Source organism: Tribolium castaneum, chromosome 10, assembly GCF_031307605.1.
Source record: "Tribolium castaneum strain GA2 chromosome 10, icTriCast1.1, whole genome shotgun sequence".
Lineage (NCBI taxonomy): Eukaryota > Metazoa > Arthropoda > Insecta > Coleoptera > Tenebrionidae > Tribolium > Tribolium castaneum.
The window spans coordinates 8,012,376-8,031,039 of NC_087403.1; the positions used below are offsets into that span (position 1 = coordinate 8,012,376).

Genomic DNA, 18,664 nt, shown 5'->3' on the forward strand with positions numbered 1-18,664 from the left:
CTTACATTCACGATGGGTCTCCCAAAGGTATTATTTTTACAGATCACAAAAACTAATAAACATACATAAATTAATATTTCTATTAAATAAATTTTTTCTTTTTACATGTGAATTTTAAAATGAGGCATATTCTCCACAAGTAGAAAGGTGATACCCGAGCCGAGGACGAATATATGTTATTCCAAACGTGTTACAGACTATACTTTTCCTACGTCTGTAGATAAATTAATTTTAAATTTTAAACATTATTTTATTCTTTCTTAGTTTACAGTTTATAGTAACATTACAATTATGAAAGGTTTATTGCTTTTATTTTCAACAAAATATTTGTAAAAACCTATGTAAGTCAAACTAAAATTTAATTCATTCCTTATGAATGGAAGGTAGTAGGGAAACGAAGGATAATTGCAAACACATAAGGAAAAAAATAATTACTCTGACATTAGAGTTCTGAGATTTGACGTAGATAAGAAGCAAAGCCTAAGAAGTTAATCTACCATTGAGTGAACAATTCAATTTATTTTATATAACATCTTCCACAAGCAACTTGTGGAAATTTCATTTTTGACAAATTTTCTACAAATTAAACCGCTTTCTCCTTCATGAATCAAAATTCGTGGTGGTCACCAGATCTATGTTGCTCAATTCGTCTTTATCGTAAATATTCTTCCCATCCACATCATTTTCCTATTTATTTGATAGTAAATAATAATTTTCTGCTGCTTTTTGTTTTATTTTCCGTTGCAAACCGTTTCTTTTCGTTGACTTTCATTAGTCATTACTCATTACTGTTTTTAAAATGTTCGGTAATACTGGATAATTAATAATTAGTAGAGTAAAACTTGCACTTTGCCTAATTTTGAACTCGGTTACGCAGGTACGCCACTGGTGATTAGGGTGCGTGTTATGCAACCAATTATACACATGCGTTAATAGCGGTGTACCTACCCTTCCAATTTTAATGAGAAAATGAGCGATGAGGGAGGGTAATGATTCGGGTAATGTGTGCAAATTATGATAAATATGTAGAGGAATTGTAAATTTATAGCTTCCCAGAGAGTAAATTGGAAAACAGATTTAATTACATTCTGTGAGCTTTGTTACGACGTTAATTTTTCGGATTAAAATTTATATTGCCGGAGAATAAAAACACTAATTAACTGTGCGAGTTAACAGTTGAACCCCAGTGTTGTAATTACACATGCTCCATTTACATAACTATATTTCAATGTTCATTAAAGTTTGCTGAATATTCTACTTGGTAGCAGATGTTCTTGTTCGTACCTTACTTGTTATTATTAATATCTGTTGAATAATAAAAATCTTGTCTTAGATATTTGCGTAATAAATTATCGGAAAGGATAATGGGTAGGTGTCAAAATAAAACAATTAAACATCTATGAAACTGTGTGTAAATTGCATTCATAAATACAAACAATTTAACAATACGTAATCACTGTTGGTGAAGTTCATTGTAAATTTTGTACCTGTCTGTTTGGTTTAAGTTGTAGGTATATTCGTGTCGAAAAAATTAATTATAACAGATGATCAATAATCGCAAACAATGGAATTATAATTGAATAATGTCGGTGTGACAACAAGTTGAAACTCTTAGCAAGACATAAAAATTGTTAATTTTAATACTTGCTTACGTAGCGCATAAATCGAGAACCCTTGTCCTTTGTCATAAATTACAGACCACGCCATTATTGTCACAGGGTGTTTCACGGTCTGGATGATACATCAGTCAATTAGCAAACGAGCAAAGTTAAAAAAAACCTATTCAAATTCAAGTCGAGGTGGAAAAATTCAAATTTCTTGACAATACTGGTAAATTTTAAAGACATAAATTGGTGTAAAAATACGCATACATCAACCTTGCGCTTGCTCTTCCGTCTTAGATTTCCGTAACTCTAATATTTCCTGCTACTGTATCAGAGTATAAAAAAGTAATTACAATACAAAAGCAGTTAAAAATAATTACGCTACTTTTGTTTAAAACATTCGGTTCATTTTTGCTCGAATTAAAAAAATGAAGACAAAGAAAATAGCTAGACCACACAATTAGTTATGTGACCTTAGATTATTTAAATTGAAACTCCTGGTGGTCAATGCCACAGCCAAAACGTGTTACGGCAAAATTTCCCAAAGAAACGAGTTTTGAAAAAATGAAAAACGAAAAATGTGGGATTACCCAAAAAAAATTAAAATTGTAAACCAACAAGACTTGCCCTTAACACACTTCACGTGTCTGAAGTGTTGTATTTAAGTAAACATCTCGATTGTAAAAATTCAGTGAATAAACTGGATTTGGCGGACAATACTAGACATTTTCAGGACCAGTTATATAAGCACCTCGCTGAAGACAGCCAGCAGTCCCCAGCAAGCTCAGTGCTCGCCAACATGAAACTCCTTGTACTTATAGCTTTGTGTTACTTGGTGTTTGTTATCAATGCGGCCACCGTACCGCTCAGTGAAGACGAGTTAAACACCCGAATTGTGATAAGACAGAGAAGATCACCGTTTATACTCACAGCTCTGGGGGCCGCAGGACTCGTAGGAGCAGGACTTGTCGGTGCAGGAGTGGTCGGGCTTGCAGGAGCAGGACTTGTGGGGGCAGGACTCGGAGCTAAAGCCGGATTTGCAGCAGGGTTTGTAGCAAAACAACTGAAACAGTCAAAAATCTAAATATCACGTCTAGAGCCTTGACGGGAGCTGCGGCCAGGTCCTATGGGGGTGCTTACTATTACAGCAACTATGAACCAAGGAACTACGAGTACAGAGCCAATTTACGAGTACGAGTGTAGCAGGTATGTCTTTTGGCGTTGTTCTGCATCAACCACGCGCGAAAATACGTTACCTGAGTTGCTTAACGGTTTTCTTGATCACTTTTCTGCTATATTTTCGGTTTTCTCTTGAAATTTTCATCTGCAAAGTGGCGTCTTTCCACTATGTGAGACAGCCAAGCTTACCAATCGTAGTGCGCGCGGAAGATGGCATTGGTTGATGCACTGTCATGGCGGCAAATTCAAACCTGCGCAGTGACACGTTTTGATTTGAATTGCTTGTTTCAGGTGTGGACGCACCGTATAGTTTTAGTATAAATAAATTAATTAAAACTAGCTTTTTGTTTTATTTTTTATTGGGTATTCGGGGTTAAAAAAGTGCTCAAAGTCAATAGTGAGGAGTAAGTGGCGTGCGGTGCGCGCTGGAAGAAGGAACTGGTCATGGCGGGAAATTCAAACCTGGGCGGTGTGAATTTCAGTTGCGGACTAAACGTGAAGTTTTAGTATAAATAAATCAATTAGAACAATCCTTTATTGTAGTTTTTGAAAGATAATTGGGGAAAAAGTGATAAAATTCAAAAGTGGTGCGACTGTCATGGCGGCAATACAAACCTGCGCAGTAGCATATTTTAGGTTTGCACGCTTATTTCCGGTGTGGACGCACCGTATAGTTTTATAGTACAAATAAATTGATTAGAACCGATCTTTGGTTTTTGTCTTTTGATGGGTAATCGGGGATAAAAGTGTTCAAATTCAATAGTGTGGAGTAAGTGGCGTGTCGTGCGCTCTGGATGATGGGAATAATCACGGGCGGGAAATTCAAACCATTGCGATGTTAAGGACCCAACGTGTCGTTTTTTATAAATAAATTAATCAGAACTGTTTGCTGTTTAATTTTTTAACGGGTAATTGGAGAAAATGATAAAATTCAAAAGTGGTGTGATTGGTTGATGCACTGCTATGGCGGCAAATTTAAACCGCATGTGGTGTTTTTGGGGATAGAAAAAAGTAATGGAATTCAAAAGTGGTACAATATATTGTTCTTAATGAATCCAATGTACAGATCAATTTATCCTATGGTATACATGAAGCATTATTATATGTAACTAGGCTTTCATTACACTGCCATTGCACGTGGTATTGTAAGGCAGAATATGCTCCATTGCCTATTAACGTAAACAATGACTGCTTCATTGCATATAATATCAGATGCACTTGATAAACGCAACACAAGGGATTCGTTTTAAAATGAAGAGATTACATTAAAGAATAAATATACAAACACGGTAGGCGAACAAACTATCCTGTATTTCCTACATCTACAATAAAATTAATTCAGGAAACGTGTTTAACCAAAATATCACAGACAAAATAGCAACATCCACAATAAAATAAGTTTCACTTCGTAAAACAGTTGCCAATTATGTCATACATCATGCCTTGTTGATATGACATTAAAATATATCCAAAAATACCTGTTTCTTAAACTAAATTTGAAAAATTTACAGATCATACAAACGCACTACACTACTAAACATAAATAAACTAAGTCGAACGACAGAGGACGTCAAAGAAAGATATGCAATGTTGCTATATAGAGATAAGTGTATACAATTAAATTACTATTGTCACATTGTAATACAAGAGTGATGCAAGAACACGAAACGAATCAGAAAACATTTTAAAAAGGCATAAAATTTATTGCTTAAGTGATGCACAATTTCAACTAAATGACATAATAAATACTAAAAATCGCGATTGTTTAATACAAAGTTGCTCCCTGCCGCATTCATGATAAGCTAAGGCATGGGACTAAATCCCAGAAAGATGTTTTTTCGCAAACAAAAAATGCGTATCTCGAAAAACATCTCCGCACTTGTTTATACAAATCACATGATAAAGCAATAATAAAAATACACAAAAATCAAACACGATTCGAAACAATAAAGTAGTTAAATCAAACATATACATGTAAATTAATTGTCTGCGACCATTATCGAATTTTTTAACAGTTTTTGAGCATGACAGTGCCGATTTACACACTACTGGCGATATGCAGGCATTGCTACTCCATTTCCGGGGGTAACATAGTCTCCGATCATTAAATTAGCACTAACCGGGTAATTTGTCATCACTAGAGGTTGTTGCTGAAAACAATTCATTTCAGCTAATTAAATACCAGCGAGACGAGGCAAACCTACATGCATCAAACCCCACCCGACACCATTAACTAAAACCATCCCCTTTCCGCTTATTCACTCATCTTTATTTGACAACTAAAATAATTGTGTTACACCATGAAAATAAATTAAATCGCATCTACGTTATAAATGATAAACTTAAAAGTAAAAAATCCAAAATAGTATTTCAGTTCGTATTTCGTAATTTCCGAAATACCCTGCACCTTATTTTTCCCTAAAAAATTTTTCACTCAAATTACCAACTAATGTTAATAAAAACAAAAAATAATTCTCACGAATTAAAATACCTGTTGTGGATTAGGTGAGGTGAATAACGACGGCGAAATCGCTCCACCAATTAACTGAGCTGTGTGAGTTGACGTTGGACTAGCAGCAACGCGCCCTCTGCCGGTACTGGAAATACAACCTGGATGGATATTGGGCTGAGTCGGTTCTGATAAATGAGAAGGATCCACTAAATACACAAAAAATCAACGAATCAGGAAAATACAAGCGAAAAAGACAAACCTAAAGCTATGAGATTGTTGGCCATCATGTTGCTGTTAATGATGGTCTGCGTGGTATCCATTGACACTTCGCCCAAGCCGTTCACCGACATCCCGTTCACCATATTCACAGCTTTGAAAAGAAATCATTATTGCAATCAAATAACGGAAAATCACGCGCTCAACTATTTTCTTGCGGAATTTTTTTGAATTTTTCAAATAATCATTCTTTTATTAGTTTATTCCAGTTGGGTGAAAGTTTACTTTTGTATGTTTTTAAGATGTTTAGTAAGGTTGTGAAGAATCCTAAAGTAAATAACAGCCCTTAAACCTCGATTTGAGTTTTAGTGCCTTACTGATTCGAAAAAGAGCTACAAAAACTGAGAAAATGTTATTTCAATTATATTTGTGACCGACTTTACTGATTAATGATTATCTCTGTGTAGTTTAACAAAAAACTTAATTTTTGTTCCAAATTGTTTAAACGCTCGACGAAGGCAAAAATTACGGGATTTTCAATCCAATTTAACGATTTTATGATGTGTGTGATCGCTCGTAAAAAGCAAAACTAACACAATTTTCAACACAGCCAATATGATGCCGAAATATTCTATAGAAAGCTGAATTTTTGGAAAAAGGTAAAATAACAGTTTACGACGACTTAATTCTAATTATAATTACGACAATATTTTGATGAATAATTGCATTTTGGGACGAAAAACGTGCTAATATAACGCAAAAATGGTGAAAATCGTTTCATTTTAACCCAGTTTATTGATTTTCAGACGAGTTTAGCAAAATCTCTCAAAACCTGCATTTTTTGTGTCAATAATGTGCTTAAACGCTGGAAAGATGCAAGAACTGCTCCAATTTTGAACAAGTTTGCATTTAAACTTTTCAATTTATTTTGGACGAAATTCTTCAAAATAATCGCGTTTCTGCTTACACAACAGTCAAAAAAAAAAGTTTTTTTTTTAACTCAGTTAACAGCCGAATTGTAAATACAACCTGACACCAAAATTTTCCCAAAATAATTTTAGTATGTAGTTTTTTCAAAATACACGTTCGATTTATGTTAAATGTAATTTGCGTCAAGAGTTTTTTTTGTTGCGGATTTAAAATGGTAGAGAATATACAATTTAAATTAAAGTAATTCATTGGGTTTTGTACATACATTGCCTTGTAGGCGATAACATAAAATAATGTTGAAAGCTGACGTACTACAACTGTTGAATAATTTTTGAAGTGTTTTTCGAATTTCTGCTAGTTTAAAGAATGGAAATCGGTAAGTAAATTGATTGTTATTGCAAACACATAAATGTTGCTCTTATTCCTTATGACGTTAAACAAGACCAAGATTTTGATATTTAATAATTAAAACCTGTCTGAATAAATTTTTTAGAGTTATTTTCATACACAAATTTTTTTGTCCCATCCGTCATGTGTAAGCAAAAAAGTAAATTAATCAGAAGTCGTTACACATTGCCTTATTCTTCGGTTCCGTAGTTTCGAAAGTTTTAACATGTTCCACCTTTTTATTTCAAAAATAATTGTTGGAGTTAATGCCTTTTAAATTAACAGAAAAAAAGTCTTTTCTGTGTCCCATCTGTCATCAATTGGTATTTCTTTTGCCTGCTCGTATTGCAAATTTTACAAATGTGGCTCTAATAAATTGTAGGTTACAATCAGTTTGACTGGTACCTACAAAAGAACGTTCCTATAAAAAAAACACTTTTATTGATACTGTTCATAAAAACTGAAAATAAAATCTAAAAATTTGTGTAATGTCCCTTCCGTTAAAATGGAATGGGTGTTTACTAACTTTTCGACGATTTTTAAATAAATTATTTGAAAAGTAAAATAAACAATAATAACTCACATAAAAGTGCTAGTTTGTGGCAATCTCTTTGAAATCATAATTTAAAATTTACAATTGATAAAATTTCTATTCAATTCTGGATACTATTCAATTACATTTATAAATAAAAGTAAAATATATTAATTAAAGATTTTAATTTTTTCTCTAAACAGCACTACTTCCAATGCTTGAGTTGTTTTTAGTTCTTTTTTATTATTCTGTGAGCTAAATTTAAAAATTAAAGACAACAAGGTAATACAACAAACTTTTCAATCATTTTACCATTTGTAAAATAACAACCCGTTCATTTTTTGGAAGTCTAGTCTAAGGTTATAGGGTAAGAGTCCTTGCAATTTAATTATTAATTAGCGAAATTTGTTTTAACAAAATAATGGCAGTTTGAAAGTACTGAAATCTAATAACGTGATCTTGAATTCTTTAACATATTGTGTTTTGTGTTGAACCTACACAGTTTGTAAGTTATTCAAAATTTGGGTTAGTTTAGTAATATTTCGTAACAAAAATTATGTCACATTATATTTCGTCTAGTATCACTAAAACTAAAAATCGTACAACAAAAACGGAGAGAAATTTGGAATCCTTAGATAATTTTAAGTTATATAAGCATATTTCTGACGGTTTTTTTCCGAGACAATGCTACTGTCCAATTCAATGTTTTTTATTTTGCACCTTTGCAGCAGTTAGTCAACTAAATTAGTATTTCTTTCAATGACAATTTTTCAATATTCTTACTTAATTCATTCATTTATTATGTATTGCGTTTGAGTCACTCGTTCAATTTTTATTATTTTTTCTATTTACGAAATTTCCACACGAAAATACGTGTTGAGCTATTTTCAGTGTTAAAAAAGCATTCTTCGCCGAAAACCCACCATTCCTAACACCTTGAGCATCCAATTGACTCCAGTAGTTCTCACTTGGTGACACGTTTGAAATTCCGGGAGGGGGTTGTACTGGCGCTCCGGTATATCTAAAGTATGGATTTTTCAAATCTAGGGTATTTTTCGAACTTTGGTTTGTTCCTTCAACTGCTAAGTCTATAGTAACGTCGTAACTTTGTCTGGAAAAAAATCCGAAATTAAATTGAAAAAATTCCACCTATTTTACCTTTTATTAGCTACGAGTAGTACTCGACCGGTTAAAACCTGGCCTTGTTTAAGTAAAAGCGGCTGTTCTAGTAAGCACCTAACCTGGTACCAGTGCGTTAAAGGCTCGGTTGGACCGGTACTAAGCCATATGGTTTGTTGCGAACCGGCAAAAGCTACATCAAACCAAAATGCCAAGCCGTGACAAGTCCCCGATTCTAAAATATGGAACTCCAAGGGAATATCTGGAAAAGAAAGTAAGCACGTAGAGAAACAACCAAGAGACGAGACAAACCTATAGTGTGAAGATCGGTTTCATGAGCTTCCGAAAAATCTACAACGTGTCTAATCGACTTGCTCATGCAAATTCTAATATCGAAAGTATCAACAATTGGTTGTCTAAAGTACTCCTTCACGGCGCAGTTTTGAATCGCGGACAAGTTAACCCCATGGAAACACGTTTGAAACCTGCAAACAAAAGTGCTAACTCCGTTTTGCTATGTTAACGATAATTACCAAAAATTCGCTTTGCTGTACTGTTCCATGTAGAGGGAATCGTCGGTGAACGGCGCTATGTGCAGGTCCCCCCGGGAGGGGTACATTTTCCCGCCTGGCAACAGCCACTTTTTCGCGTGCAAGTAAGTCTCCAACATTCTCTCGTTGTAAAGCATGTAACCCATTGGTTCGGAAATAATTACATCTACTTTTTCTGGAAGTTCAATTTCTTCTATTTTACCCGGAATTACTTTAATTGAGTCTGACAAATTGTTAGCATCCACCAATTTCTAGAGTCACTTGTTAGTACGTTTTGGGGCAAAAATCTATAAAATTACCTGCGCAAAGTGTGCCATTGTGGACGCTTCGACGGCGTAAATCCTCTTAGCGCCAGCTTGTGCAGCAAAAAATGATAGAATGCCAGAACCGGCACCAACATCCAAAATGACTTTATCCTAAAACTGAGATGTAAACCCGGCAATTACCAATGGACTAATTACCTTAAAATCGTCTAAGTTACATAATATTGCTCTTTGATACGTATACGTCCTAACAAAGTCTTGTAACATGTTTTGTTGCTGTGACAAGTAGCCATAAAACTGGAAATACTGAGTAGCGGACGAGTCTTCGGTCCTAACCGAAAAAACCGAAGCACCTTTCCCAGACTTGACCTTTGTTATAGCAATAGTAAAGCTCCTCGCGTCTTGAAATTAAACACAGTTAGGCGATTTCTCGGGTTTCCCTCTAATTACCTTCAATGGAGCCGAACTTGAACAACAGGGCTTCGTTATCAAAGGAAAATATGTAGGATTTAGGCCCCACGCGGCAGCACTCCGAAGACGAACTAATGGGAAATTCTGATAAAACGTGAGAGTCGTCACCTGAAATTTTACAAAACTGGCTCGCAACGAGATTCTCTGGGTGAAACAAAATCACGGGAATTGGGAGTGGTGCCACCAATTTACGAAAAATATCATAATATTGACAATGATAAATAAAAAAAGACAGTAGTGATACCTGCATGATGCTACATAAAAATATCACTTTTTTTATACATACCGTCGAGTAATTTAATGCTAATTCCTTGTGGATCATAATCGGCTCTAAGTTTCACTTTTTTGTTATATTTTGGAGTGCAAACAATGTCTTCTGTCACATTAAAAACTTCAACTTCCCAGGTCCTAAGCGCCATTTTTCGCCAGTCACACTACCGCACTCGCATTTGTAACAACAACGGTAGCTTCCGCCGGTATGGCGACAAACTGCAATACCGACTAATTCGAATTTAAACCGCACTTCATGCCAAAAAATAAAGGCCGTGATTAGTCGTCCACACATTTGTGAACATTACATATTGTGAATAAACAACCAACTAAATATCTGTCTCTTCATATAGTATATACTTACCAATTAAATCAATATTATACTGGTAATTTTTTACTTAACATATACCAGTATTTTTTGCCGTTAAGTATGATGGTTTTTTTTGAGTAAAAGTTTTATTTTAATTTGATGTCTGTGGAACAAAACCACCAAGATCGAAAAAAAACGGACATTCTAGGCACGATAAATTTAAAAAAATTTCGAACGAAACATCAAAAATTAGTTTTACGAATATCACACAAGAGTTAGAATAAATTGGAAAATTATTATTCAGAACTTTCTCAATTGTGTTGTCAGTATCAATTTTCATTCAAATTTTACGGTTCTCTTGAAAATTGCCTGACAAAATATTTTCGAAAAGTTAGGTCAATTAACTTTCTACTTATTGTCACTCTCTTTTGGTATGGTAACGTGTTTTGTTTTTGCACTCTTCCGCAAATAAACCTTTTGTGATTGGCTACTTTTAAATGGTAACTATCTCACAAACGCAGAGTTAGAAATTTTTTCTAAAAGAATTTTAGCTTCAGAATTGTCTAAACTATATGCATCTTTCCGGTGGGGAGCGAGATCTGGGAGACGCTGTATACATAATTACCTATACCGGGTGCTCAAAAGCCGGCGCACCAACTCACTGATGTGTGAGTAATGTAATGCTTACATACCAGGTGTCGCAACCTTATCGCGCACCCAAGAAAATCGCGACTTCTAATGTAATGAAAATCCTGAAATTTTACACACCACCTGTACATTGGTAAGGACCATTCTCGATTTTTATTAAATTTTTTTGTTAATAAATAAAGTCGTTGCAGTTTTGTGAGTTTTTGGGCACTAACTGGTAATTTAACTACAAAGTTCTTAGACTAAGTGAATCCTCACCTGCTAGCCCATCGAACCCTGGTAACAGAATTATAAATTTTTACGTGGTTTGTTAAACAATCGGTCATTCAATGGAACAAACCTCATTGCTCTATGACTTTTAGTTTTTGAGTTATGAATTTTTTTTGGTAAATAAAATTTTTCACTAGATATTGCCTATCTTAATTTTTAGCAAAAAACTTTAAAAGTTTACATCTTGTTAAAAGATGGTTTTATACGCAAAATGAGCCGCTGAATTCAACTGAACAAACCGCATTGCTCTACGAGTTTTAGTTTTTGAGTTATGAATTTTGTTTGGTAAATAAAATTTTCTTCTGTAGATTTTCCACTATCTTAATTTTTAGCAAAAAACTTTAAAAGTTTACATCTTGTTAAAAGATGGTTTTATACGCAAAATGAGCCGCTGAGTTTAACGGAACAAACCGCATTGCTCTACGACTTTTAGTTTTTGAGTTATAAATTTTTTTTGGTGAATAAAATTTTCTACTATAGATATTGCTTATCTTAATTTTTAGCAAGAAACTTTAAAAGTTGACATCTTGTTAAAAGATGGTTTTATATGCAAAATAAGCCGCTGAATTCACTAGAATAAACCGCATTGCTCTACGACTTTTATTTTTCGAGTTATGAATTTTTTTTGAATAAAATTTTCTACTATAGATATTGCTTATCTTAATTTTTAGCAAAAAACTTTAAAAGTTTACATTTCGTTAAAACATGGTTTTATACGCAAAATGAGCCGCTAAATTCAATGGAACAAACCGCATTGCTCTACGACTTTTAGTTTTCGAGTTATGAATTTTTTTTTAGTAAATAAAATTTTTCACTATAGATATTGCTATCTTAATTTTTAGCAAAAAAATTTAAAAGTTTACATCTTGTTAAAAGATGGTTTTATACGCAAAATAAGCCGCTGAATTCAATGGAACAAACCGCATTGCTCTACGACTTTTAGTTTTTGAGTTATGAATTTTTTTGGTAAATAAAATTTTTCACTATAGATATTACTATCTTAATTTTTAGTAAAAAACTTTAAAAGTTTACATCTCTTTAAAATATGGTTTTATACGCAAAATGAGCCGCTGAATTCAATGGAATAAACCGCATTGCTCTACGACTTTTAGTTTTTGAGTTATGAATTTTTTTGGTATTCATTATTTTTACTATTTTCCTCCTTTCCTGTAATAACTGATTTGCCCTTCGGGAGCCATTCTGAATACTGTAATAAATTTTTAAACATAAAGTTTGCGAATTCGGGAAATTTTAAAGAATTTTTAAAAATTCATTAAGGTACCAAGGGGTGTTTGTCCGAACATGATTTTTTTTACAGTCGATAGCCCTATCGGAGGGCTTGATCTGCTGCAAAAATAAAGAAAATTGCGGGATATAAAGTGGGCGCAAAAAAATAAAGTTTGCAAAATAGAGAAACTTTATAAAAATTAAAAAAACTCGTTAAGGTCCCAAGGGGTGTTTGTCCGAACATGATTTTTTTACAGTCGAAAACCCTATCGAAGAACTTAATCTCCTGCAAAAATAAAGAAAATTGCAGGGTGAAAAAAAATCACGTTGCATTGCTTGAATATCAGAATAAAAAATGCAGAAATTAAATACAGTTAAGTTTTAATTTGTAATAGAAACACATTATTGATGTTTTTATAATGATTTACGATTATTTTTGATAAGTTTCCTGGTGTGAACTTGGCTGCAGAAAACGAGAATGGTGGGGAAATGGTGTAGCTTCGATTGTCTGGTCGACTGTAATGTTCATGACGCCTGCACCATTTTTGGTGCTGTCTTCCACGACATCCGGATTTCGATAAAACAATAAAAGTCAGTGGCGCGCCCTAACAGTTTTCTTGCAATATGTTGGTTAACTTCAAAAATTGTTTTGTTTAAAGGAAACATTAATTGTTTTGATTTTGAGTAAGTAGTTCAAATAGTGTTTTAAAATAATTTTTGAATTGCGCGTCGAGTGCTGTACATTTGCAGTAGTTTTTAAATGAGACGTCACTTTTACGCGTATTAATATATAGTTGAAATTTAACTGTTTCGCTATTTATAACTTGTGGTAGTGCTTTATTTCCGCAATAAAACTCCAGCTTTAGTTATAATAAAAATGAGATCAATCACCTGAAAGTGGTTTTCAAAACAAACACTATTATTGGAGGTTATGTTGATTGTCTCGTGATGTAATCTTTTTGAGTGTTTTTTACGCAAATATTTGTTTATTGATATTAAAGTCGCGGAGTAGTTGTTGTTAATAATAAACAAATGTAATTTATGTAACGACGTCCCCTGGCATGTATCTAATTGCATCTGTTTATGTTTTCAATGACTGGATAAATTAATACTGTAATCATTTATTGTTTTCCTCTGGTGGATTCTGCATAACACGTGTGTTTGTTTGTTGTCCTTCAGTAGTCGTTGTGTTCCAGTGATGTGAGTTTTTCGAAAAAGTATGGAACTTGATTCCCAAAGTCTGGATTCTGATGAAGGAGTTGAACTATCAGTCAAGGGTAAGTCAGCTTGAAGGGTCACTGCTTCTTTTATCAGTCACTTATCACAATAATAATTGTCCAATTAACGCTTGGCATTTGTAATTTTTGCCAACTTTTTATTATTTAAGACACGTCCAACTCGTTTTAACAGGGTCATTACATGTCCCATTTAATATCTCTCGATCGAAATCTGTGTCACCTAGGCTATAAAAAATAGTCGTGTTTTTCATTTGAGAACTGATTACCGGTCAGTGCCATACCCGCATGAAAAAACCAAACTGCGTTCTAATTATTGAAACTTGTTCGAGCGGTTTTATTAACATTTTTGAAATTCTTTGCGATTGTTTTTCTCATTAGAGCATGAAGACCTTTACCCTGGTGATTTTCTTTACTCGGAAGAAACGGAATCGACGGTACTAGAGGCCAAAGCTGTGTATTTATTGTTGCCAAAAGATGTTCCCGTTTCGAGAGCCTCGAGATTGCAGTGGCTTTTAGATCACTTAAACACGGTTATAACCGTGCCCGTGCTCCAAAAATGGGTAAACCAAACCGTGATCTTAATTTAGTTGAGGTGAACAAATCTTTCAGAACGTCTCATCGAATGATATTGAAATCGTATCAGCAATAGCCCGAGAACAGCAAATATCAAAATGCAATCGCTATTTAGTAACTTGTCGAACGGAGGTGATTTTTCTCGCCCACAGCTACCGATTTGTGTATTGCCTGGACATGAGTCCCTCGCAGTGCATTGTCGATATCCAGAAGGGCGAGATTCTCTTCGACGAGATACTTAATTCGTTCAAAACTAGTGTGGAAGGTTTAACTAGACAGGTTGTGGAAGGTGGAAATAATATTCTCGCTGACTGATGCCTTTCAGTTCACAATTCCTGGCAATTCCCTTGTTTTCCAGCCAAGTCTCTATCTCACCGTTATGGTGAACACCCCGTTTTTTATGAGTCCAGCGCAACAAGTTCTAGTCAAAGGCGTCCAAATAACTTCAACTAATCTGCACGAAATTGTCGCGTTCGTTCAAAGCCAGTTTCACGTGCTTGAAGGGAAAATCGCCGATGTTACGGCAATGGTTCACGACCAGAACGAACGACAAAAAGTATGGACATGTTTGGCCAAAGGGGACAAGTTACCATACCTTGATCAGTTATTAAGTTTGGACTTTTGAAATTTTGTAGATGTTATTTATACTCTAGGACGCATTTCAGGAAATTATTTTTTATTATACAGAGTGTCCCAAAATAGTATGATTCCATTATATAGGAATTTCAGAAATAATGCGACCTGACACCGAAATTTTCAAAATAATTTTTGTATGTTATGTTTCTTTTAAAATACACGGTTCGGTTTATATTTAAGTGTTTTGTAAGAAAAGAGTTTTTTGTTGTGGATTTAAAATGGGAGAGGTAGGCGAGAACATAAAATAAAGTTCTTCCTATATACAAAAAAGGTGACATTAATATCAAATTATAGGCCAATTAGTCTGCTGTCATCGTTTTCTAAAATTTTTGAAACTGTTATATCTTCCAGAATTACTAACTTTTTAATGAAATTTCAGCTACTGAATTCATCCCAACACGGGTACATTAAAGGGAAATCTGTTGACTCAGCTATATTTAGCTTCACTAATGCTCTGTTAGATAAATTAGAAGAAAAAAGGTGGTTCTTGGAATTTTCTTAGATTTCTCTAAAGCCTTCGATTGCCTAGATCATAACATCCTAATAAGTAAATTAAAGAAATACGGCATAAGAGGAATTATGTTAAAGTTGATCACATCTTATCTTAATAATAGGTATCAGCAGGTCACAATAACAAAAACAGTACTTTATATACATCAAATAAACTTCTAATTTAACAAGGTGTACCTCAAGGTAGTATACTAGGGCCTTTATTTTTCATAATTTATATAAACGACCTATTAAACATTTTAACATTTTCAGACAATAGTGCAGTTAACTTTGCTGATGACACAAACATATTAATTTGGGGTGAAAATATGACATACAATGAAAGAAGCAAAGATATGCATGAATAAGGTAATAAACTGGACTAAAGAAAATAAATTAGTGTTAAATTTTGAAAAAACCTACGGCATTCATTTTGCAATATGTGTTCACAAGAATACAGAGAAACCGAATAAAATTGTAATATCATCTAAAGAAATTGAATTAATAGAGAAAACTAATTTTCTGGGAATATGCATTGACCATAAGTTAAGCTGGACTAATAATACGTGTTTTAAAAAAATACATTAACATTGAACAACTAAGAATAATATACTTCGCAAATTTTCAATCATTACTAAGCTACGGTATAATATTTTGGGGGCAAAGTGGAAAGATATCAAAAGTATTTGTTGCTCAAAAACAAGTCATGAGAACTATGTTTAACTTAAAATATAATGAAACTTGTATGGACATCTTTAAAATCAATAACTTTTTGACAGTAACTGGTTTATACATATATAGATTACTTTTATTTTTCTTTAAACAGAATCTACTATTTAATGTCACTAACGACTATAGGTACAACACTCGCAAAGTAGACTTAGAGTATCCAAGACACAAACTCACGCTGACGGAAAAAATTCTCATTATGCAGGAATAAAACTATACAATAGTTTACCTGTGCATCTACGCACACCTTGTAATTTAAATTTATTTAAAAAGAAAATATTTGACTACATTTTGGATCTCGAACCATATACTTTGAATGAATTCTATAATAGACAGGTTTTTTGACTTATGTCTTAAAATTATTTTTATGTTATTGTTATTTCTGTGTATAATACTGACGTTTTTCGTATCAGTTTTGTTACTACATCTGTATAAATTGATAGAAATTATTATTATTATTATTATTAAAATACTGTTGACTGCTGAAGTCCTACAACTGTTTCTACAACTGTTGAATAATTTTTGAAGGGTGTTTTTCTAGTTTCTGGTAGTTTAGAAAATGTTAGTTTTTTATTTTCGTAAATTTTGCTGTCCTGTCCGTTTAAATGTTGCCCTTATTTCTCACGTTGCTAAACAAGACCAAGAATTTTTAATTTCCACTGTCTATAATTTTGATATATTTTTAAAGTCCTTAATAATTAAAACGTGCCTGAATAAATTTTTTACAGTTATGTTCATACACAAGATTTTTTGTTCCATCCGTTATGTCCCGTCCATAAATAAAAAGTAAATTAATCAGAAGTCGTTACACATTGCTTTGTTTTTCGGTTTCATGGTTTAAAAGTTTCAAGATTCATCTTTTACTTCAAAAATATTTGTGGAATAGTGCCTTTTAAATTAGCAGATTAGCAGTGTGAGGTATTTTTGTGTTTCGTCCGTCACCAATTTGTATTTCGTTTTTCCTGCTCATATTTCAAAATTTTCAAATGTGGCTCCAGTTGAAGGTTGCAAACTGTTTGACTGGTACTAAGTTTCTACAGAGAAAAAAAAATTACTTCTGCTGATGCTGTTTATAAAAGCTGAAAATAAGATCAAAAAATTTGTGCAAAGTGTCCCATCCGTTAAAATAGAATGGCTGAATAATAATTTTTTAATAGCATGCTATTATTTTTTGTGCTCATTTGGATATCTTTTTAGCGTCTTACATATCCCTAATTTTTTAAATCGGTTCTGGGATTACTATTAAAAAATAAAAACCAAAATAATTTGTTTTACACCTTTAGTTTTAAAAATTAATAAAAAATACAAACAATGCTTTCTTGATAATATTATTCCTAGGTGCATGTTAAGTTTGATTGATGTGAATTACTAAAGGGTGTTCACTATTTACTTGCTTTATCTTTTTATTATGTTTATGTCAAATGGGAGCTTCTGTTTTTTGTTTATTTTTACATCATTCAATGTGGAATTAGAAAACGACAAAAGTCGAAAATAGTTTCAATCCTGTTTTTTTCTTATATTAGGTATGTTTATTCATCAGCTATGTTTAAACATTTATTTACTTGTAGTGCAGTTTCTGTTTACAATACATACTTCAAATCGCTTCATTTAAACAGTTTTCGCAAAGAAGTAAAATAGTATATTAAAGTATAAGTGCTCGAAATAGAGCAAGTGTTTTGAAGACCAGTTATCCAAATAACTTTACGTATTTTTCTTTATTGGTACACTGTGAAATCATAAATACACATCAATAAAAAATGTATTATTTTTCTTTTTTGCTATTATGTACTTTTTTCTTTTCATTCACATTTTCTTTTTTTTTGTTTTTTCTTTTTTCATTTTCCTATTTATGCATGATTATAATTATTTTATTCTTTTTATATATTCCTTTGTATTGGGTTAAGTTGGAAAAGCTTCGGCTAAACTTCGCTTATAATAAAGACTAACAAAGATTATTTATTATATTATTAATATTATTATATATTATTATTTTATAACTATTAAATAACTCCGGCTGTGTTTAGATTTGCAATGAAATGGTTATAATTTTTTTTTAATTGTGCATCGGATGATGTAAAAATAAACAGGGGTTCTCATTTAAAATAACCAATTTTTATGAAAAGCTCCTAAATTTAAAAAGTTTGGAAGTAAATTGCAAAGAACTTGTGGTAATTCAGATAAATTAAATTTAATTAATAAATTTGCTAGATCTTGTTCAACACGTAGCTAGTCATAATGTTATGAAAGAAGCACTGTTTGCATTTTTAATTAATTTTTAAAAATAAACCGATAAAACCGCTTTTTTTCGTTCTTATTTTTTCCTGAACGGATTTGAAAAGAATTTTTGGGACGGTAAGAAGCTTAAAGAATAACCTAATGAGCACAAAAATATAATAGCATGCCATTAAAAAGGTGAACTGCGTCGTAGAGTATAAATAAAGTCTACAAAATATCAAAAGTCCACTTTTACTAATACCTGAACCCTGGTTAAAATTTGAATGAAATTTTTTTACGATTTTTCCGTTGGCGCTTGTTCTGAAACTAAATTTAATTCAATTCAGTTGGTTCAA

The 18,664-nt window shown here is 32.8% G+C and overlaps 2 protein-coding genes, 1 long non-coding RNA gene and 1 other non-coding gene across 12 annotated transcripts in view; 2 read left to right on the forward strand and 2 right to left on the reverse strand.

Moving 5' to 3' along the window:
- Positions 1-2,509: 2,509 nt before the first annotated feature.
- Positions 2,510-3,122, forward strand: LOC103315000 (uncharacterized). Its single transcript, XR_010335577.1, has 3 exons — positions 2,510-2,651; positions 2,702-2,810; positions 3,075-3,122. It is a non-coding gene; the product is annotated as an uncharacterized LOC103315000 (transcript).
- Positions 3,123-3,803: 681 nt separating this feature from the next.
- On the reverse strand, positions 3,804-10,172 carry Art4 (Arginine methyltransferase 4). Of its 5 annotated transcripts, XR_511794.3 has the most exons (12): positions 9,991-10,172; positions 9,684-9,812; positions 9,432-9,634; positions 9,270-9,386; positions 8,953-9,221; positions 8,732-8,904; positions 8,459-8,681; positions 8,224-8,411; positions 5,495-5,605; positions 5,275-5,441; positions 4,988-5,062; positions 3,804-4,933 (listed from the first exon to the last, which is right to left on the reverse strand). XR_511794.3 is itself a non-coding variant. In XM_008202536.3 (11 exons), the coding sequence occupies exons 1-11, from the start codon at positions 10,121-10,123 to the stop codon at positions 4,829-4,831; spliced, it is 1,797 nt and encodes a 598-aa protein (XP_008200758.1). In that variant the 5' UTR covers positions 10,124-10,172; the 3' UTR covers positions 3,804-4,828. The 5 variants fall into 5 exon arrangements, 4 of the variants coding, with proteins under 4 accessions (XP_008200758.1, XP_008200757.1, XP_008200760.1 ...); XM_008202536.3 differs by lacking the exon at positions 4,988-5,062 and having other exon boundaries at positions 5,275-5,420; XM_008202535.3 differs by lacking the exon at positions 4,988-5,062 and having other exon boundaries at positions 9,991-10,171.
- Positions 10,173-12,996: 2,824 nt separating this feature from the next.
- LOC661706 (KICSTOR complex protein SZT2) overlaps positions 12,997-18,664 on the forward strand; it is a 38,778-nt gene continuing 33,110 nt past the window's right edge. For 3 of the 5 annotated variants that reach the window (XM_008202530.3, XM_015985284.2, XM_008202533.3), the window contains exons 1-4: positions 13,211-13,706; positions 14,046-14,227; positions 14,277-14,519; positions 14,566-14,796. In XM_008202530.3, coding sequence (XP_008200752.1) covers positions 13,649-13,706; positions 14,046-14,227; positions 14,277-14,519; positions 14,566-14,796 — 714 coding nt within the window. In that variant the 5' untranslated portion in view covers positions 13,211-13,648. Of the gene's footprint in view, positions 13,114-13,210; positions 13,707-14,045; positions 14,228-14,276; positions 14,520-14,565; positions 14,797-18,664 lie in introns of those variants that run through there. The other 2 variants (XM_008202532.3, XM_008202531.3) reach the window with 2 other exon arrangements.
- Positions 13,531-14,057, reverse strand: LOC135267216 (uncharacterized). Its single transcript, XR_010335579.1, has 2 exons — positions 13,949-14,057; positions 13,531-13,892 (listed from the first exon to the last, which is right to left on the reverse strand). It is a non-coding gene; the product is annotated as an uncharacterized LOC135267216 (long non-coding RNA).

Coding starts and splice junctions, on each gene's coding strand:
- Art4 (XM_008202535.3), bottom strand. CDS start 10,123: ATGGCGCTTAGGACCTGGGAAGTTGAAGTTTTTAATGTGACAGAAGAC. Junction 9,387..9,431: donor GTAACTTAGACGATTTTAAG/GTAATTAGTCCA, acceptor TCTCAGTTTTAG/GATAAAGTCATTTTGGATGT. Junction 5,442..5,494: donor CAACAATCTCATAGCTTTAG/GTTTGTCTTTTT, acceptor TTGTGTATTTAG/TGGATCCTTCTCATTTATCA.